The sequence below is a fragment of the Botryllus schlosseri genome, chromosome 7 (assembly GCF_051294905.1).
Source record: "Botryllus schlosseri isolate E-star chromosome 7, Bs_hap1, whole genome shotgun sequence".
Lineage (NCBI taxonomy): Eukaryota > Metazoa > Chordata > Ascidiacea > Stolidobranchia > Styelidae > Botryllus > Botryllus schlosseri.
The window spans coordinates 24,349,680-24,372,967 of NC_137242.1; the positions used below are offsets into that span (position 1 = coordinate 24,349,680).

At 39.8% G+C, this 23,288-nt stretch overlaps 1 protein-coding gene across 1 annotated transcript; it reads right to left on the bottom strand.

Moving 5' to 3' along the window:
- Positions 1-369: 369 nt before the first annotated feature.
- Positions 370-21,679, bottom strand: LOC145442876 (uncharacterized). Its single transcript, XM_080320912.1, has 7 exons — positions 21,530-21,679; positions 20,798-20,844; positions 16,971-17,118; positions 10,046-10,102; positions 6,443-6,556; positions 5,399-5,552; positions 370-3,651 (listed from the first exon to the last, which is right to left on the bottom strand). Exons 1-7 carry the CDS (start codon positions 21,591-21,593, stop codon positions 3,390-3,392), a joined length of 846 nt encoding a protein of 281 aa, XP_080177038.1. The 5' UTR covers positions 21,594-21,679; the 3' UTR covers positions 370-3,389.
- Positions 21,680-23,288: the final 1,609 nt, after the last annotated feature.

Genomic DNA, 23,288 nt, shown 5'->3' on the forward strand with positions numbered 1-23,288 from the left:
GTTTTTCATCCTTTCGACAAACTGGATCCTCGCGGGACCTTTGTGTCAGCTCTTAAATACGATTTCTGCCAGCAAGCATTTTTCACTCGCAAAAATACGCTGTATTTTGGATGAGAGTGCAGAACAGATTTTAAGACCTGGCCATCCAAGCCCTAAGTAGACGTTTTTATACAAATTCCCAATAACATTGTTTGGCCGAGAAGGGTTTTAGTGAAATAATTGAAAGCAAAACGAGCTAAAAAAGTTGCCTTTTTAATGAGAGACTTGATAGCTTAAGCTACGTACTAGCCAATCTGTTGCACATCTGAGCAAAATGTTGTTAAGTATAGGCCTATCTTCATCTTCTTTTGTATAACAATTTTCGATAAGTTCGTGCGAATGAAATTTATTTTACAAAAAAGTGCGAACGGAGCTCGAAAAGGTTGAAAAGCACTGCTCTAGTATATTCCAGGATTATCCCGCACTGTGACTTGTAAATGTGCAATGTGCATACTGCATAGCTTGATTCGTTATGGGCATGGCGCAATGTGCATGACACAATGTTTAATTCGATTATTCGATTCGTTTCAACGGGAAATATTATATTCCGATAAACTCGATCGACACCGGATGGACTGGTAACAAGTGCACCAATATCGAACGTCAAACCATTAGCCATTTGGTACAAATCGAAATTCTAACGATCACGTCGTGATATCCGCCCATATTGCTCTTACTACAGTTACTGTTGAATATTAATCGCACATTTAAAGATTGAATTGAGCTGTATGGCTTATTGTTAACGAGTACAGTGCCAGTGTTAAAACGCCGCATCAGGATTTTAATGCTGTACATGGCAATGCCACCGAGTAAAGTGCGCTCTATTGCAACTATGATGTTATTGACAATTGATAAGTATTCCATATGACGTCACAAGTCGGCACGGCGGCACTTATGTATTCGTTGCTGCATCCGATGTTACTGACGGCTGACAGACTCTAGATTACTATAGATAACTAACTTACGGGTAAATTAGTAATCTATATAGACCAGGGGTGGCCAACCTTTTCGGCAATAGGGCCACATGAAATTGACGAACGAGTGCGCTGCCCACTAGCCGCGCCAGGCGCTTAAAATTTTCAAAGTTAATATTATTAATACTTGGGTATATTGCTGGTCGACTGTATACCGCACGCTGGGCTCAGTTTGCAAGGGCAGGACTATTCGGCATCTGGACATATCGATATCTAAGATTTCTGCTAATAGACAACACTCATTTCGTGCCTACATTTCATCGACGACGATCTTTCTGTGAGCGCAAACGCGAAAAGACTTTCCTCGTAATTGCGAATATAGTAAGACTCAATCGGCTAAATCAGACGTTTTTTCATTTTCAGGTGGGGTTAGGCTACAAAGCAAGAAATCGTGTGACAATTAAACACGCGAAGCGTGAAGAAAAGTTTTACTACTTTTTAGTCTATTGTAATGTACGACAATTTACTAAAAATGTGACTGGACCCTGGATCTGCCAATGCGTCGGAACTGATATTTAAGTCATCAACACCCCAAGTGTCGCGGCCAAACTAATCATATTTTTGGTTGGCCTTGCAAGTTCACAATCTGAGCAATTCAATTTTGATAAGCAGAATTTCGATAATATAATGGGAAATTAGCTCGCGGGCTACTCAAAACCTTCTTGCGGGCCACATATGGCCCGCAGGCCGCGGTTGCCCATCACGGATATAGACAGACACCTTCGATAGTTTTCAGAGCCGGAACCGGAGCTGGAGCCGGAGCAGTGGTAATAATGCGGCTCCGGGGCTGGAGCCGGAGCTAATGTATAGCTAATGTATGATAGAAGAAAGCTCCGGAGCCGGAGCTGGAGCGATGCAAATTTACGGCTGCTCCAAAGCCCTGATCGCAATAAGCGTAAAGAAATTCGTGTGTTGCTAGAAATTAATCAGATAGCACATATCACATGAACGCTCGAGATGTGAAAAGCGGCCCATTTTTCAAGAACTCCTGACTTAAAAGATCAAGCATGAAGGAACAACACCGAAATACAATATGAAATCCTATAAATATACGAGAATTGAATCCTAATCACATAGGCATTCCTAATTGACGACGCAAGTGTGACTTTCCACTGTTTTCTAATGCGCAAAGTCAGCCTAAAATGAAGTGAAGCACAATATACGTTAATCCCAGCATGAAAAAATACATGAAAATAAAATCACTCACGCCGGACGGAAGCAAAGTGTCAAACATCTACAATCGCTCAGTGTTGGGACCTTCGAGTCACGAGTAATTTCGAGTCATTGCACATTTTGACTCGAGTCAAGTCAAGTCAGTCGATTTTCGATGGTGACTCGAGTCAAGTCAAGTCACTCGATTTTTGGAGGTGACTCGAGTCAATTCGAGTCAAGTCAAGTCAAGTCACGAGTCAAGCCACAATTCAAGTCAAGTAGCCTTATCGAAGTATGAGGCATGATTACGTCATTGCATTTTGCTAGCTGTCTGAAATACAGATTGAGTGGTCATTGATTTTGAAGCGATGAACGAATATAGAGTCAAATATTCACGCAAGAAGGCGCTGTATCGCTCACATATACGTAGAACTGCAAACTACGTAAGTAATTACATAGGCTCAGTTTATAGTTACCAGCCAAAATAGAGAATAGAGAAACGAATTGATGAGATGCAATACATTACCCATTTACAAATTAATATGATACAATTCGAGCCTGCGCCAATGGTTGAGGATCGACTATATATAAACTATATTCTAATTCAATTTCAATAAAACAAGAGGCTTTGGTAAGGTAAGAACATGGAACAAAAATATACATTTTGCTACAAAATTACTTTACTATACGAGTTTACGACAGCGTAAGCTGTAAGCTTCGATCACTTCGTTTGCTGTCAATTTATTTGTGAGAGAACAATGGAGGCTCAGTAAAACGCACGATCATTGAATTATTGGTCGCTCTCACGGGTTTCATCAACGTTTCGCTATCAATCCGAACATATGAAAGATAAAGTGATTTTTATCGACATCGATTACTTAATGACTTGAAATTGACTCGTGAGTTTTGCTCCAAGTCAGGAGTCAATTCGCATTTCTGACACGCTGCGCAAGTCAAATCAAGTCATTTTTAGAAAAGTGACTCGAGTCAACTCAAGTCATGCGAAAAAGGTGACTCGAGTCTGACTCGAATCAAATCATGACTCGAGTCATCCCAACACTGCAATCGCATGCTTGTGTGTAGTCGTGAAAACAAATCAACTCGATTCCAGGTTAATATATAAGCGTCACCAGTCAGAGTTAGTCAAATACTGTTGTTTTAAAGTTAGTACATATCGATTCGTATCCAATAATGGGCTCGAAAACCGAAATTCGGTCAACTTTACTAAGCTGCTCTCTCACACAGATAATTTTCAGGTTGGTTGCAACTCGTGTCGTGTCCGCTTCCAGGATTACCCAAGTACATCACGACGCAATTGTATGTATTGGGTTCGTTGAAAAACCAGAAGGTCGAGTCGGTAGTAAATGTGGCGTCCTCAGTCACACCGTCCAACCAATCGTAAGGTGCTGACGATGATGCTCTACTAATTCCAAATAGAATCCAGTCCGGACTGACATTGAGGGTGTTCAGTCCTGCCATTATTTCGCTAAATACAGAGAATCACATGTCACATTCCGTCAGCAGTAGTAGGCGAGATCACTTCTATACAGAGAGACGAAATCTTCGCATGGACGATATGATTTTGATGTTTTTTTAAAATAATATTATTACTATTTTACTAGTCCAGAATACTGCTAGACATGAACCGGTTATTTTTCTATATGCGTCTATAGCAGGGGTCGCCAACTCAAAACAGGTCCCGGACAATGTTTCCTCTAATTTTTCACGAGTCTGCGCGCACTCACAAACTCACTGCACGGTCCCTTTGACAACAGTGCGTAACGACTAGAAAAAAGGTCTTCACTTCAACTTTCTTATGCGCGGCTCAGATTTTTCTGTGCGCGGCGACTTTTTCAGCAGTGCGCGGCCGCGCACTCGCGCAGCTTAGAGGGAACATTTCCCCTTGCATCAACTCTACCGATGAATCCGATCACATGGGCTGAGAAAGGATAAATATTTGATGGTAATATGTGAAACTATACTAATAATATTGACGAAATTAACTCATGAATAGGAAAACAAAAACCACAAAACGAATCCCTGTAGCTATTCATAACATGATTACTCACGATTTCGGTGCGCATAGTAAGCCGATATGAGTAAATAAATTTGTCCGGAGTTCACCGGCAATGGACATGGACAGTTTAACGTGGATATATTTGGCCCACAGTTAGTTCAATACGACTATGCACCGGAATGCGGCTGTATAGGCTGCATAAGTCATTGAAGTGCGGCAGTGAATATCAAAAAGGTTGACCACCGCTGCTTTAGTTGCTGAAGGGTATCGTCAGGTATCGTGAGCAGCTTATCGTGCAAAATAGAATGAAAGTAATGATCATGATATTTTTGTTGTATTTGTATTTCTTCAGTAAAATATTATTTATTTTGTGGTAACTATGCCCGTCACCCAGGTTAGAGACCACAGCGTTGCACCGACGTAGAGTCATCATATTGTGGTTGTTGAACTGCGTTGTCTATTTTTATCTCGATATTGAAGTCATGCAGCCTGCTGCCTCTACGAATTCTGAAAAGTGGTCCGCGACCCGTTTTGAGTTGGCGACCCCGCTCTAAAGGTTCAGCGCCTCGTCAACCATTAACCTCACCACAAGTCACTGTCCTGATGGAATGAATGTGTTGCCGAAATGACTTGGTTCAGTTATCAGTCGGTTGACCAGGATTCAATATCACGCTATGCCGCTCAGTGTAATAATTTGGTCTTTGTCAAACTCGTGCTAATGGTAAATTAAATGTGAAATCTGCGAAATACTCGATTTTCGTTTAACGTGTAGAGGGACTACCATAATGAACTCTTAGGGTCTGGGCATATTGTATGCTACGGACGTCGCGGGTATAGTCAGTAATAGATTTTAAGCCGGCAGTTACCATGGATTGAAAACGTTCGCGACCACGAAAAATCTTGGAAATTATGCAATCAACAATAAAAGATGGAGTGCGATATAATTTCCAAAATTCTCAAACGCAAATATTAACAACAATATCCCACATGCTCATATTGGAAAATCGATGTGTAGTGTAATGATAATCTGACCGAAGAGCAGGAATTTTCCTCGTTTAAAAGTTGATATAAATATCCGTGTACCTTCTACATCTTAAGAGTCAACAAGTACCCTTCTTTATAGTTTGCGGAGTGCACGTTACAATATGAGAGATGTGGTATCCCAAAGTTAAAATATACGAACATAAAACCAGACACGTCATTCGCGTAAACTCACCGTCGGACGGTAATGTTCCGCATGCCAACTGTCGCCAATTTAGCTCCGGCTGCTTCACATCTTGTTTGGGCCGTAGCAAATGCAACATCTTCTACGCCTACAGAGTAATCGTAGCAGTTGGAAGCGCGATACCATCCGTCGTCAAGAAACCCCACTGAAAATGTAGAGGAAAAACAGACATAACTTTAAATTACTTAATAATATAGGGAAATACTTGAGATTTACGAAATTAGTTCGACACATAGTTTATCAGTAGGGCGATTTTTTTAGCATGTCAAAATAAGTCACAATTGTGTCAAAAATGCAGCGTTAGGTCAAAAGTCAATTTTTTTGCAACCTGCATTTCATTTGTATCGTAGATGTTTGCACTGTCGATGAACTTACTATACGACAATTTACAGCTTGTAGCTTACTTTATAGGCCCACCGTTGTAGACGGCCCATTATCTACTCATTGTGAATCATAAACGATCAAATGAAACAAATAGGTTGACATGGTGTTATGCTCAACGTACCGCAATATCTTAACTGAAGCAAGACTGCGTGCGTGGGCATTGGTTCTTATACCGAGAAGCGCATGATGAAAAGTTGTGATGCATGCAACATTGACAGAATGTAGCAACGCGGTTTGTCACTAGCTGTGTACGCACAATGTCAGTGTTGCCAGCCAACAACTAGTGCTGTTGAACGTTCTTTCTTCATTCCTGGCAAGCTATTTAGCACGGACGGACACTTTCTACCAGGGAATGTGGGAAAGTATCTTTCGTTATTCAATACTACAACAAATTTTAAATATTTCTACCATAATGCGTGGGATGTGACTGCTGGAATTCTTCATAGGTCCAGATTTCGTTAAAATAAAGTTTTTTCATGTAACAATTTGACAGTTATCAAGTCAAAAAAGTTTTTCAGGCGAAACTACTTTGTAAGGACAAAGAGGTTTATATGGTCAACGATACTGACTGCTCCACGTAATACACAGCGTAAAAGATACCATATTATCACAGTGCTTTATGCAAGTGTTTAAGTCACTTCAGACACTTACGTTGGGTGTTGCAACTTTCCTTCTCCGTAACTGTTACTCCCGAGCAAACTCGTGATCTTGTACGTTCTCCCTGGCAAGTATTGGAGCACGCACCCCACTCAGTATAAGTACAAGCTGGAATAATTACAATGTATAATGATTGTAAATGCGATATTATATATTCAATCGAGTAGAGGTTTTCGACCTGGGATTATATACTTTCACTCATTACGGGGTAAATTTACAAATTACACATTTATTTCTAAAGAATCTGACGAAAATGAATAAAACCGCTTTAATCAATTGTGACGCTATTTTCCGATCCTGTACAGTAAGGGTGTCAAACATACGGCCCGCCAGACCATTTCATCTGGCCCGCGAAGCAATTATGAGCTGATTGGAAAAATTATTGTATTACCCAGCACATTTATAAAAATGTTGTTCACAGAAGCGAAAACGCCCGGAACTAACGCCAGATTCGACGTGAAGCAGTTGCTCACAACCTTTTTCGACTCATCGTACTCTGATCAAGCTTGACACAAATATTCGCCCTCCATATTTACGGATACGAAGGAGATGGCATATAAACGGGATATTTATCCACGTTACTGTGATCTCTGGTGAATTGATGGTACTCGGAAAACCGGAGTCCGCAGCTATTTTTCGTTGCGGTGACCTTTTTAAGTTGACTTTCGCGTCATATCTCAGCCGTTTTCGCGCACAATTTTTGGCTGTGTAAATTTATCATATCTAACTTGACTTTCGAACATTTTCGCCCCAATCGCTCCCCAATCCCCCCCCTTTTGGTATTTTCGTACCCTTGCTTCCCAAAATCACCCACTATGAGAGGAGCGATATCGCCCCCGTGGGGATCCACTGACTTAGCGGTTTGAAACTGTATTTAACCGGCCAATTATTGTACTTTTACCAGTTTGATTGTTTGCCAATAAAGGTGTTATTGCAATATAACCCCTGTGATCCCTAATATGATGCAATATACTATCACGTACACAGGCTTGAAAATAAAGTATGTAAGTGAAATACACGGGTATGGATTTTGAGATAACATTCTGAAACAATTCGCCTGGTGCCGCCATCGATCGATCTGAAGGCTTCAATCCGGCCCGCGACGCAAGTTGAGTTCCACACCCCTGCTGTACAGCTGTATAATCAAAGATTCAAATATCGTACATCTTAAAGATTGTTGGGGCGTTTGGAAAATATATCAAAGAATTATTTTAGATTGAAAACATGTGCAATTTATATATCTTTTAATAATATTTCTAGTTACTCGGTTCGAATCGGTCGCATTTACAAAGTTAATTTTGTACAGCCCTACTTCTTTATCTTTCTTACTATAGAATGTGCAGCAGAACGTCGATTTGACGTTGGATCGGACAATCGCTGCGCATTATCTATAGTCGACCAAGATATGGAAGATCTAAAATGTAGCAGTATAATTTAATGTTTGAATCATTGGTATTAATGTACAGCGTACTTTAAACATAGCGACGACTCGGGGCATAGTACCATAGCGCTGAAGTACAGACTGATCAGGCATCACCACTCACCAGGCATATTAACTGAAAAAATAAAATGCTTTACTAAATCCAATAAATCTATATCTTTTGTCGCTTTGCCAACAATTTCGACGAGGACTAGCAAGATAAGCTTACGCCTTCACGGTATAGGTTGGACTGGACAATGCAATACAAGCGTGTCATCGACATTGATATTGATCACAGCGAAAAATCGGTATTATTCACTGGCTACATATATTATATCAAAAACAAGTTATACAGCAGCCAATATTCCAATCGCAGGAATTTCGTTTTTTTATAATACAATAAAAATATCAAATCAAGATAGATACAGTACCTCTATTAGACAATTTACAACGATGGATTCTATACGTCAATTTCGTTGATGACAATAAATTGATTTGTTGAGTAAGCACAATTCGATGACAAGCTACACGTAGTATATTCCGATATCGATGTCGTGTGATTACGGAAAACAGGTGGGATTTACTAAATTTTCACAAACTGAACGCTGAATATTTTAGCGAACTTTCCTAACAAATCAATTAGAATTTTTAAATTCGGCACGATGCATGCTCGAGTATTGCTGAAAGAGTAAATATTACCAAATGAATTAGGTAGCCACAATTATAAACTAATAATCAGCAGCAAGTTAGTGGTGGTCAAGGTTCAACATTGGATTTCGAACCCGCAATATTGATTTAGCTCACAAATACATATCCATTTCAGTTAAACATTGCAGTGCCAACACATCAGGCACCTAGAGAATCTGTGACTCATGTCCAGACCGTAGTATTTTTGGCATTTCGAGAACCAAAATGCAAAAACTACCAAAATTTAAAAAAAAAATGGCAAAAATAAGGATTTTGGAAAATATAGATTTTTATGAAAGTTCTTTGGTAACAATGTCATAAAGAATTGACGGGAGTTAAAGGTGACTACAAAGACCAAAATGTCTGTGATTAAATCAGGATTTACTGTTAATCTGTCAAATGATCAATCCAGCGATTAGGAAATTGATGATATCCAGCCATTAGGAAGTAGATGACCTCTACAGGAAAAAGTAATAAGCCTAATCAACATATTTTGGAATCTGTGATTGATTATTAGCGCAATCACTAGGCATTTTCCTGATGTCAATGCTCATGCATTTTGTCAGATCATGTAGCTGCGATACGCGACCCAGGCTGCATTTAGCTCAATGTACTCTACATATAGCCTACCTATTGTCATTCCCCTTTAACTTGCAATTGAATACTGTTTGCATGTTCATTGTCCAATCACTGGTAGATTGTGTCACGGTTTCCAATAGGGACATAGTTTCATCAAAGAACAGATGTGGTGCAAAATGCCTCCAGATCTATACATACCATACATACATACATTCATTCCTTTCCTAGTTTTTCATTGCCGGGTGCATAATTTTTCATATTATATTGATTATTAACGTCACTCATAATTTCTAACCATGGGTTGGGTAGTTTAGGCTGCGAACTCCAAACGTGTCAGAAACCCTTTTGAATTGTGACATTTGTGAATGCCGGTAATTTTGCACACATCGAATCGACTATTGAGAATAGATATTACAGAAGCACTCGGTTTTGTGTCGCGTTGATTTGGCCTCCAACATCGTGTTCGATTCGGATTTAAATCTTACTGCTTGATGGCCCAATGTGGATACTGCATGTTTTCGGACTTCTGTTTCATAAGAACGATAAACTGAAGCGTGTTTACATGGCTAATTCGAGTCTATAAATATGAATTCATGGGGATGCCAAAATTGCCAAAAATATCATCTGAAAAATTTCAAAAATAAGCTATTTTTGTTATTTTTGGTATGTGGCAAAATAACACGGACTGCTCATATCCAATGCACTCGTGCGGCGAACGAGTTGTGGCAGTTTTATGGGCTACACTCGCTCTGATTATCGGATCCAACACTTATGCATATTCAATGTAGCTCATCACCGGCTTGCCGGTTACAGTATCAATACAAACGGTTACAATGCCGATACCGAAACGGTAGAGACATTTAATACAGCATCTATGAAATTTCGGCCGCAAAACCAGCCGTTAGTCTCACCTGTATTGATAGTGGTAGCTGCAGTCGTAGTTGTGGCGCCAGTTCTCGAAAATGCTCCTTTGAAAGTTAAAAAACATTGGCTATTTAGTTTGTCGAGCGGGCCACGGGCCGGAGCCGCACTATGGATATCCAGCCGGATTTTTTTTTTCATTTTTGACCAAAATAGGATCGGAGCCAGATTCGTACTTTTGTGATGCGATCAGAATCGCTATTGAGACGGATTAGCATGACTGTTGTAGCTATGCCTACAAACCCGTGCTGTGCAATGCAAACCTGTGAGTTTTAGGCGCCATGTTTCTTTTGTTGCAGTATTCAATATATGGTACCCGTACCGTATGATCTACTGTTTTGTACTCAGAGAATTTGTCGATCTGCTCTGCACCGTCCCAATATAAATACTCTGAAGCCATAACAATATGTAATTGCTTCACAACCCAACACAATATTTTCAAATATTCGTATATATTACAGCAGGGGTCGCCAACTCAAAATGGGTTGCGGGCCACTTTTCAAATTTCATAACAGCCGCGGGCCGCATGTCTTCAATATCGATATAAACTACGCAACAACGTTTTCAAACTCAACGTCAGTAGGCTACAACGCCGTGCTACCTAACACAGACAATGGGCATAGTGACCACAAAAGAAGTAATATTTTATTAAAGGAATACAAATGCAACAAAAATCATTATCCTCAATTTCATTTTATTTTGAACTCTGAGCTGTGCTCGATTCCTGGAAACGCTCTAGCGACTAAGGAATCGATATTGGGGCTAGCGAGATACGTTACTAAGTGAAAGACCATCTCCACGTTAAGCTTGACCTTGCGGGAAAGCCCTAAGTCAGTGATTCTCAAACTTTTTTATACACGCCCCCTTTATGAAACTGAAAAATTTCACTCCCCCCTTACCGTCATATCACAAAATGCAACTACAATGCTAGCAATCCCAACGGATAGTTTGATTGCATGGAAGGTTATGATTGATTGATGGGAGGATTCTATTATATGAATTCCGGACTATACACAAGATTTGAATATGATGTAAATCGCGCTGAGCGCGAAAAAAATACAAATGAACGCAGTTCCGCGCCTCTTTCGGATGCTTTCACACCCCCACAAGAGGGGCGCGCCCCCCAGTTTGAGAACCACTGCCCGATGCCGTTTTCCAAACGTTTCATTCTTGGCAGTGTTTGGGCCATTGCACGTCAAGGCAATAAGCCCAGACCATTCATATCAGTTGGTTATATTTCCCTCGATGGAATGCAGTTGACATTGCCAAAGCCGTTTTAGTTAGTGAGGAATAGTGATATTGGGCACCGGAGAATAGCAACAATAGCAACAATAGCAACAATAACAACAACAATATGTGGAAACTGTAGTCAATTTCAGCTTTTCAAAATTGGTTTTCTTAGGTTTCTTCCGAACTTTCAAATCAAGTCGCGGGCCGCAAAATTTGACCTCGCGGGCCGCGTGTTGGTGACCCCTGTATTACAGGTTGTTCTATTGTAATTGTAAAAATTCACCATCTCGTTTGAATTCCCCGAGCTTGTAATTTGCTGTGATTGATGTTGGCCTTTTTCTCGGACGAAAATGTAAAAATGAACACCAGCTATTTATAGGCATGCGTCGACGATAAGCTCGTAACCGGTAATATCGGTTCGTACAACCAGATACTTGACCCGAGCAAGATCGTAAACAGAAGAATATTACTGATGAAAATTGCCAACAATTCAGTCGGAGATGACTCCAGCATCGTATTGGTTATCAGGTTACAGTGTCGCGATATGCCTCGAGGCCTTCGAGGCATATACCATCATTCCTGTATCGGTACCAGTGACCTAGTTCAGTGGTTCAAAATCTTTTTGAGCTCGCGGATCGGTCAAACGTTAATATCAATGTTGCGGAGCTAAATTACATTGCGACAAATGTATGCATACCCATAATGTAATCTTGGAATCTGGATTTAATGCTGACTCTGTGATATTAGGTAGGCTATTTATACGTGGTTCCATTGAAGTTTATGCAAGAGGAAGCTCGCGAAGTTAGCTGATAAAGACCAGTAGCTTGATTGTTATTGTTCGGCATCGTTTTTCATTGTGTCGCATGATCAATGGTCATGCTCATATGTCTGGCAACCATGTGTCCTCTATTATGCTGATAAGTTTCGCTCAATTCAAAGAAGTCTATTTAAAAGTCTACGACGAAGCCTTCACATATAACTTGTTGGAAACAAGTTTTATAGGATATTTATAAACAGTTTCGTACAGCAGTTGCACCATTGTGACACACGCCCAAAGTACACCAATGACTCCTGTTTATTACGGCACCATGCGGAAGATACGTTCCGAACTTCGAAATCAAATTATAATTTGATGTTTTACATCTCTGATCCACTTCTTGCATATTGGAATTGAGATTTTGAATGCTAATTATTTGGCGGAGCGGCACTAAACTTGTCACGGACCGACACCGGTCCGCGGATCGGTGGTTGAGAACCACTGACCTAGTTAATACACCTATAGTTATTGTTATTCTTTATTCACAGTAAAACTGGTAAATACACACATAATCCGGCGAGCAACCTGCCCCCAAAGGAAAATGGCGAGATTGGAGTAAATTTTTAAAATTTCAGTAATACATTCAAATTGTTATTCCTATGCAATACATGGAGAAGTCAGATTACAGAATTGCAGCAGATGAAGAATTGGCAAGGGTTACAGAGCAGAGGTAGAGATGATTGAAGATGAAGAATCGACATTACAGAAATTATGCTGTGATTCACAAGTGTAATTTTAGTCCAGTGGTGCATTCAAGGCCTTCCGAAGAATGTGCACAGTGCCCAATAATGTGATCTTTTGGATCATGTCGAATCGAACGTTACCCGGAATTTGTTGGATATGTCTCATGAGTTTTTTGCTCACGACCCCTGTAGCGCCAATGACTATCGGTACAATGTTTATTTTGCATCGCCACATTTTCTCACATTCCATTTTGAGGTCTGCGTATTTGGAGTGTTTTTCTGATTCTTTTTGCAGTAGGTTGTGATCAGCTGGGACAGCCAGTAATAAGCATTCTCTTTCCTTTTTTAGTTTGACGATTATATCCGGTCGGTTGCTCCTGATTTCGTTATTATTATTATTATTATTATTGATGAAAAAAAGAATGACGCTTATCTCCTGTAAGGCGGGGGGCGTCACGGACTAGAGTTGAGGGCCATGTAGCAAAGTAGGTACAAACACTTTTACAGAAGTAGCTGCGAGCATTTACCACTCCGGAGAGCCAAACAATTGTGCCATTATTTGGGCTAGTACTGGTTAACAAATATGTACCACACGACAGAACGAACTCTGCAACATAGGATAACATTTCGGGGACAATCAGTAAATTTTCGAGTGTTGTGGCGATTTTGAGCTCACGCGCCCTGTCGAATAAAAAGGTTCTATAAAAATAATATCGATGACAGAGCAGCAAAATGTCATAATGAAAATGGCCAACAATTCAGTCGGAGATGACTCCAGCATGGTATTGGTTATCAGGTGACAGAGTCGCGATATGCCTCGAGGCATACCATCATTGCTGTATCGGTAGTTATGACCTATTTATTACCTAGTTACTAAGCGTACGAGCGAGCACCCGAGTTTTGTTCGACGTCAGCCTTACGTGATCGCAGGCATGAAAATATATTAGAAACTTTATTATAATAATCACGTCCCTAGTGATGGAAGTTTTTCCAGGTTCCTTCACGCCATCTGCTCCGCGTAAGCGCTGTCTTAAAACAGCCTCGAAGCGGGCCGTGCTACATGTAGGCAGATATGGAATCACATTCAAAGTGTTACGGTCTGGTGTAAATGACCATTGAAGTCATAAAACATCATAAAAATCACAAACAACAATATATGAGATGTAACAATTTATTCCGAATCGGAAACGAGGTTGTCGATTCTTTCAAATACCTTAAAGCAGCCTGTAAATCAGTGGTTCTCAACCTTGATATCATGCGCTGAAGACAATGGCGTCACAAGAGATGGTGCAGCAAAGACATATGATTAGGCTATATAGTAGAAAATACGCTTTGACTATATACTTATGTAGCGTTTTTCGCTCTTGATATTGTGTGATTGCGGGTCAAGCTCACAGAAGAGAGTCACTAAATGTTTACAAACGGAAAGCTGGATATTTCGTGCAAACTTTTTTAACAATCAAGAATTTTTTTGAGATTTTTTTCTAGGTGCATGCTCGTTTAGTGTTGTTTTTTTTGCTGCCAGCACCATGCAGAGAGTGGCATTCAGTTGAAATGCAATAAATTTCAACGAAAGGTGTTATAATGAAAGGAAAATTGTAATATATGAAAAGGATTCACAGTGCAGAATCTGACAAGGTTCATTTGTGAACGTGAACCTCTAAATTTGTGAGGTTCACTCACACACAGAACGCAAACGTGATACTCACGTTCACACCATCCCTACTATATATTCTTGAGTTCAAATTACAAATTAACATTCGACAAAATCTGTCAACTCCCGAAATTTTCCGTTGCGTTTCGTGAGAAATATATACCAACGAAGTTTACAACATGTTTCCATGAATGCAGTGGTTTTCCTCTACTTTTAGTACTCACCAGAGATGGTCAAAGTAGTCAAGAAAGCTACTCAAGTAGAAGTACAAGTACCGACGAAAAAATCTACTCAAGTACGAGTAGAAGTACTTCTTCTATAAGCCACTTAAAACTACTTGAAGTAGAAGTAGAATTGACTGACTTCAAATCTACTCAAGTAAGTAAGTAGTTTCGAAAACAGTCTCAATTCGTTCGCATGTACTCATTGTACTGTCAAAAGCTACAGATTGAGCTATGCGGAAGGTGCAGAGAGCTTGATTCGTATTGATGCATCCCAGGAGGAATCAATTTCCGACAGAATAGGCATTCTTTCGCATGATGGGATGCAAATTATAGTATTGATATGAAAATGCGATACTATAATTGTTTACTAGAAGACCCCGTTTTAGAGAATATCATGTTCATGGCGCCCTACCCCATATCATAAGGCCCCAAGTTTAGGCGAAGAGAAATACGTAGAAGTTGATCGGATACGGTTTCATCACTTTGCGCGATTAGTATACGTTATTAACAAATATTGTGGATCGTAAAAGTTATATTTAGTGTCGGTTAATTTTCGGAAAATACGAGGCATTACTACACTTGCTTTTATGCTTCAACATGTATGTTCTGCAGACAAAGGAACTGAGAGTAATTAGAACTCGAAGTATGTTACTCGGAATTGAAAGTGAAATACAAACAGAATACCACTTCTGAAATGCAGAAAATATACTTCATGTCTTTTTTCCATGAAGCTTCAAAGGTGATCTGCTGAAACAGGTGTAACATTAAAAAAAGTCGGATTTTCCAGATTAGCAAGACACGTCACGGGCTGCTAGATTACGATATGATAGGTAATTGCTGGATTGCGAAACGGTACTTTCAAACGTTATGGTGGGCCATATTTACTGTGATGAAATAGTATATGGGCGATAATGCAGTGTGAGCGGAACCAAGCAATCCGCAACCTAAATTATATTAACTGATACTTTCGTGAAAACATCTTGTCACTCCATAAGTACTGCGCGCGAAGCGCAACAAAATTTCTGGCTTTACTTGACTTTTATGAATATTAAATGTTGGTACTCCGTGAAAACAGCCCCGAAATTCCTCGGGCTATCTTTCGTATTGGGGTATTAAAATACTTCTACTTGACTAACTGGAAATAGCGAAAAGTAAGTAAGTAGATCGCAAAATATTACAAAGTAGAAGTAGAAGTAGAGAAAATCAGATCTACTTGAGTAAGTACCAGAAGTAGAGGAAAACTACTTGAGTACTTCCAAAAAGTAAAAGTACTTCGTTACTGACCACCTCTGGTACTCACTCAAGTAGATATAATTATTCACTACAAAACAAGACACATAACTGCTTCTCACAACTACTACCTACTTACTAACTTGAGTGGATTTTGGTGTCGCTACAGTACTTCTACTTTTACTTGAAGTAGGTTTGCTATGCTTTCAACAGGACTATATCTACTAGTACCTGAGTGGATTTCATTGTCAATATTTCCACTATTACTTGAGTAGCTCCCTTGACTCATTTGACCACCTCTGAATTCATGTAAAATGAATCGCATGTACTTTTATATCGTCAATTCCTCGTTAAAACACTCCCGTCGCGTTATAGTTTGGGTTAATTTGCTCAAGATGCTTCGAAGTAGGTACAGTATCCGACAACGCACAGCGTAGCGAAATCGAAGAGGCACTGTACCATACTAGAAAGTGCAAGTCCTGTGCACATTGAGATGCCTTGATGCTATTCGACCAAAGTCATATCATGAAGGACGATACCGTTTAGTGTTGTTACCCACAACCTCACATGAACGTTATATAATATGGATTGCTTTGTTTGCAACACATTCATGGTAGTGTAGTACTAAATTAAATGTGAGCGAAGATCTCCACTCCATTCTTAATTATAGTTCCATACTGCCAATCGCAGAGATGAATTCGAGATGTTTACGTCGAGCTCGAACCACATGGTATGATCCCGTACCCGATGGTGGTGTAATATCCATCATTTGATCCCGATTATAGCAAATGAAATTGTTATATTGTAAATTAGTCGAGTGGCCCTCGGGAGGGACTCAAGCGTGAAATTTCACAATAGTAAAGTGATAAAGTCCCAATCTGAAAATATCGACCTGACTTCTACTTCTTATCCATTGGTCTTTACTACATTCCTTAAAAGGTGGGGACGCCAGACCTACGCATTTATTATAATGGCGCTGGACGGGCAAAGATTAAGAACAACTGAGCTAGAATATGTCTTGAGACTGTAAATACGAAGTTAAAAAGAAGTTTCAGAACCCCGGCTCTATATACCTACCCATTACGTAAAGAAGAGCAACGAGCAGCCCAACACTGGGACTTTCGCGGCGCGGCTGTGTCCACGAGGGCGTCGCCGGAACGATTGCGCGAGGAAAGTACGATTGCGCCGCTGGTAGTTGTGGGGCCGCAAAGAATGCGTTTCCTTGCTGCAAATTATTGTATAGACATTAAACATTACTGCCACCTCAAAAATCCAGTTTCCGCTATAGCTCGATTGCAGTTGTTCGTCTCATTAACATTGACCTGAGATTTTACTATCCATACGGGATGACTGCTATTGATTATAATGACTGTATCATGCAGAATAATGATGGGATCACATTATTATATATCTTCATTCGCAATTAATTAGGTAGGTCAATTAGCAGCATAGTTCATATTGATATAAGTGAGGGTTACGAACTCGTGTTCAACTATTGATGCTGTCTGTTGGTATCCCGGAAACTATAATTGTCATGCGAAACTTTCGAGATCATTGCATCTCTAAATCGGTGCAAGTGACGACAAGTGATGACTGGAGTCAGTCAAGTAACGAGAAAATTCCGCCTCCAATCATAACAACCCTATTACAGAAAGTATGTCCTTGAAAAATATTAGCTGCGCTCATAGTAGAAAAAGTATTACATATATAGGCCTACCTATATAGATTTTTTCATGACTTCATTTATAAGATGTATGCAAACTTCAAGTTGAAACCAGCTCATATAATATAAAGGAATATTTTCAGATGAAATATTATTTCTTATCATTATAGCACAGATAGTATTTTTTTGTATTACTGTATCTCTGTATACTGGTATATACTGAAAATAATCTTACGATATCGGTATATACTTTATACGTACTAATACTTTATACGTACTGCATGTGTATATTTATACGTATTTTCACCACACGGTTTACCGTTTGTGTGTCCTAATACATTGATCGTGTCATCCTACTAATTGAACTGCCGCCGACACCGGCTGTTGTACGAGGACATATAAGTGTGCTCGTCGTTTCACGGCTCCGACTGAAGCTCTAAATGTGTTTTTCGGAAATATTTACTATACTTTCTATTTGAAATCTGTCACTAAACATTCACAATTTTGTCACTAAAATATATGGTCACTCGGTTTATCTTCCACTCTGTTGATATATGACCATTAGGGTTGTGCATATTGCGGAAAATCTCAAAAGTGATGCATTCATGTCTCATTCTATAGATCATTGATAACAAACGTCCATGAACCTGCAATACGCTCACAGCGAAGTCGTTAAGATTTGTCTAAATGCGTTTAAAAGTAGCTGCCGTAGAGTGGGCGTGTTAGTGACCATAGAACGGCGAGATGACCAGTAATCACGAAATCATGTCTTTTGATTGGTTAAACAGTTCTGCTTGAATGATCACGACCGCAGCGGATTGCTGACTATGTGCTTCTACTAGTTCAAGAAGTTAACTAACGGCAATGATTCAGTAAGCGCACTGTACGTTGGTAATTTATTCTTAACATGATACACCTGGTCATTGTATGTTTCAGTCTTAAAACTAGGTAACGATATAGGTTTAGAGAGCAACGATAGCCTATTGCAGGCATGACAGAGGTGAAGGAGCGAATGTTTGTGAACTTATATGACAAATTATGGATCCGAGAAATACCTAGCTGATATGCTGGAGATTACGACAAGTGCTCCCGCTTTTCTGGGTGCAGGTAGTATATTAGTCATCGCAAAACTGGTGCAGCACACCATGTGAAATGCATTCTGGACACAATCCTGTATGCTCAGAAGATATGTGGGCCGCCAGGAGCTTACATTGGAGCTCTGAAGAAATGTAACTATACCGCATAGCTTCAATACATTCTTTTTTATATTCATGTATGGTTTGATTCAAGCATTAGTCGTGATGGATCCGGTAATGATCTAAGACTCATGACAGACATGCTAAGCAATGCAAGCAAACGAACAAACTGTCTTTTTGCTGGTCCTACCAGCATATCTTATGCTTATCTTTAGACCTCTTTCCGCGGCATCTTTGAGGACTTTGAATTGATAGAACTTACGGGTAGATTCATTATACTGTAAGAATCTGACAGGAGCCAAACATAAATGGTTGATTCATCTAACCCTTACAGCATTCCAGACTTCAATTATATACTACGGCAAGAGCCTAATGTGTTATTGTCGAGCTTTATATATTTGCATTCACATCTCCTACATCTCCTCTGAAACTAGAAATGCGTTCGTCACGTGTATAAGCGCCTTTGCAATATTTATTCGCGTGTTTTTGTACTTCCCTCAATGAAAACAAGGCATACAGACTACAACGGTTAACTTCACAATAAGTCATACAGCCACGTTTAAAACTTTTGTGAAGCAGCTATTCTTTGTTCATCATGTATTTCGTAACTCAACATGTTCTGAATTCATCTTAAATAATTATCTGTGGACCAACATATACAATGCGCTTACAGAATCCCCGCCGTTAGCAGACTTCTTGAACAGCTGAACAGCAAACCGCCACCGTCGTGATCATTGAGGCATAGCAAATTAGCATATCAAGCGCCGTGACTTTGTGATTACTGGTCTGCTTACCATTCTATGGTCGCTGACACTCCCACTCTACGGCAGCTATTTTCAAACACATTTAGACGAATCTTAACGACTTTTCTGTGAGCATATTGCAGGTTTATTGACGTTTTTTTTTATCAATCATCTATAGAATAAGGCATGGATACGCATCAATTCTAAGATTTTCGAAATTATGGACAAACCTAATGACCCTGCGGATAGCGACGAAAACAAAAAGTTGTTGTAGTAATATCATTAATATCAGTATATGGAATTGGAGTGTTGCCTGACACTATTTGGCGCGTTTTGCGCCACGGTGTTAGGGTAGTTCTAGAAGTAACTGGGTCGGCAGGTACGGAATCATAAGAAATAATATCGGCCTTGTGTAAATGATAGTCGAAAAACACCACGAATACCACGAAACTAACAAACAAGTCGAGAGCATAGAGATGATGGACAGTGCACGTGCATCCCATATTACAAATCAATCGCTGTGTGACGTTTTCTTGCAACACACCATCGATCGCATAAGAAATTCACTTTTGCTTGTAAATTTTGTGTGTTAACCGGGGCTTTGGTGCCGGAGCGGGAGCAAGGAGCCGGAGCCGCGGAGCCGTGCATTTTCAGCGGAGCCGGTGCTGTAGCCGGTTCTATGAACAGTAGCTCCGGCTCCGATGTATTTCATAAGATGCTCTGCTTTTACAGATGGCTGCATTTACGCAATTTTACGATATTCGTTCAAAAAATTGAGAGTTGTTGCCTTGTTGGCATCACCTATTCTAACTAACTAGTAACCATGTTTGATTGTTTATACACATGCGTCAAACCTGGGTAGGCTGGATTTGCCACGCTTACTCCGTAATTACCGCATTATAGGTATACCCACCCCACAAATTCGTAATCAGCCCAACACCGATGGCCAATTGTGTGGTTCGAAAAATAATGAAAACCATGCATGTCAGAAAACGGGATTGATGCATACGTGAGATTATTAATATAGCCTATACCTAATTAATAATGAGACGAATATATAAGCGACGCCATCGGATACAACCATATGGATTGCTGCAGATGTTGATTAAGAGGCGCGCATGCCTCATGCCGAAAAACATTGTCTGAATTTCTGAATTGGACGACCAAATGTACATTATTCGTTGATAGATTTTTAATCGTAACGACAAATTGGATAGTGTGTTATCGTTTTTGCCTATGAATCGGTATCGTGCATTAGTATGAGGCGTATGCTCTATGATGGATTGAATATGCAGTTCTTACCTTTGCCTCGGGAAACGCCTCTGCGGCCATACGCACTTGTGTAGCTTCTGAAAAATTTTCGATAGCTTTATTTCGCCCTTACTTCATGATAGTATTGCAAGAGCTTGTCATATCGAATGTAATTCTTTCGGGTCAAACTCGATTTATAGCCCGTTAAAAGACATCGAGGTAAGGAAATATCAGAGCATTTATAGCCTACAATAAACGCACCGAATCCGCGATCGGTGGTTTTATAAGACGAATTGTTCAAAATAATGTGATAATTAGGCTGGAGTGAGGTAGAGTGTGCTGTGCAGTGGGGATGGAAGCAGTCACAACAATATTGGCAGGATTTAAACGACTTCTTCGTAATATGTATCCAGGGCATTTGGACACGACTTTACTATACCTTTTGTGATCGAGTAATAGGCTACTACTAGATCTACCAGTTTTCACGTAAATATTGTGAAAATAGAATCGGTTTTTGTGTTTTGTAGTCTGTTCCGCTGTAGGCTATTCGCATCCGGTTAACAAGTTACATTTACTAAAATTTGATATTTTACACATGTCAACTTCTCGCTGTTCGTCATGAAACATCCTATTTCTGAACCTGGGATTTGATGTTTATCTTGTTTGACATCGTGAATAACGAAGTCTGTATCCATACTACTACTGCGGCCGCTTGTAGGCCTACTTGTACATTTAGTACATCAGGCTCAGGCTGATATGATATTAGGGCGCTATCAAACTCACCTGCTAGAGTTACCAGAAGAAAAACGCCGCAGATCACTTTCCCGAGCATTTTTGGAGAGGGCATCAGAACTTAACGATGTAGAATAGCGCTGTGAAAAGTAAATCAAATATAACGATTTACAACGCTTGTGAGCTTGTTATCTCCTGTGTTTACATCTGAGCATGTGCTGTGCATGCTGACTTGTTGAAGTCGTCTTCATGTATCTTACCATTGCAAATGGATTTTCAGTCTGTTTTCCGTAGAGCGAGTTTCCGCATGCGTATATTGATTTAGCTATCTCTTATTGTCATTAGGCTCAAATTACCTGCGCAAATGTTCACTGCGGAGCGCGCGGAATACTATCAACTTTAAACGACATTGGTCGCTAAATCCTTGCCTGTGATTTGAAATATTGGCAATTGCGGAAGTTCAATTTCCACATCGGTTAATTTAACGCTACTGATTACTGACTTGATTATGCAAACCAAAATTAGCTGAATACATAGAATGATAGAAATAATTTTGACACCTCGTGTTTCGTAACTCAAATATAGCTGATTGCTCACGCATTTTAATTTCTTTTTTTGAGATTTGTAATGATAATTTGGCACTATATCATATTATTCGATATTATCTCATTCGAGCGGGGAAGCAGTGATTAGCTGGGTTGATTGATGTTAAACACTAATATATAGCCTATACTGCTAGGAACTGATATTGATCCTTTAGAAGCGAGCCGTAAATAGAGGTGTCCACGCTCATGTGATTTAGACAGCAGTCGCACGAGATGAAACCGTTCTCGTTGAATGAAACCGAATTACAAATACCACCGATGATGGATCCTCCGGCCCGATCATCACCATACACCTAAATCTCGTGTTGTTAATAAGTAGGGTGATTTTTTTACCTAGAAAACGGAAGATTTTGACTTGAAAAAAAAGTTTTGACAATTGTTAAACCTTAGAAATCTCAATTTTAACCAAATGTGACCTAGCGTATGCAAATTAGGTGTTTGCCATATAATGTTAGAATTGTGCTACTTATTTTCTTTTCTGGTTGAAACTGTCTGTCCTTACGAAGTAGTTTGGCCTGAGAAAAAAAACTCGCTTCGAATGTTGCATTGTATAACGGAGCAAACAATGGGCCGTCTACAACGATAGGTCTTAAGTTGGCTACAAGCTGCAAATGTCAAATTATGAGTTCACCGACAGTACAAAGTCTACGATACAAACGAAATGCAGATTGCAACGCTACAATTTTTACCTAATTTTGACTTTTTTTGACATGTCAAGAAAAATCGCCCCATCATTTTGCGAACACTAACATATCACAGAATGCAATGCATCGCCAAACGAGGCTTCATTCTAATGGAAAGATTTACACCCGTGCTATGCTGTTATATGATAGAGATTAGAAACATTATCTCGAATAAGTTGATCGCTAACTCGTGCTTTACGTCGAAGCTTATTTTACGCCCCATTATAATATCATATTAAGATCCAATCGACACTTATCTTTTAATTCACTGGTCTTTCGTGATAGGCTCACATACTGTCAAGAAGGTCTCCTCTCGCAAAGTAATTCAACTGTCTCTGAGCTAGATTAGGTGACATCTATTTATATTAGCTGTTGAATGTTGCTTGCTACCGGCATATCCATATCGCAGCGATACCGTCTAATGTGAATGTCGGAACTCGGAGGCATTCCCGACATCGCAGGCCATTACCGAACAACGTAACACGACTCTACTGAAAGATGCCTGATGGGTGTGTAGCGTTT

Excerpts from the sequence above, each read along its gene's own strand:
- LOC145442876 (XM_080320912.1), bottom strand. The coding sequence starts at position 21,593 with ATGCCCTCTCCAAAAATGCTCGGGAAAGTGATCTGCGGCGTTTTTCTT. Across the intron at positions 17,119-20,797 it reads AGGCGTTTCCCGAGGCAAAG|CAAGGAAACGCATTCTTTGC; the intron begins GTAAGAACTGCA and ends AATAATTTGCAG. Across the intron at positions 6,557-10,045 it reads AGCTACCACTATCAATACAG|CTTGTACTTATACTGAGTGG; the intron begins GTGAGACTAACG and ends TAATTATTCCAG.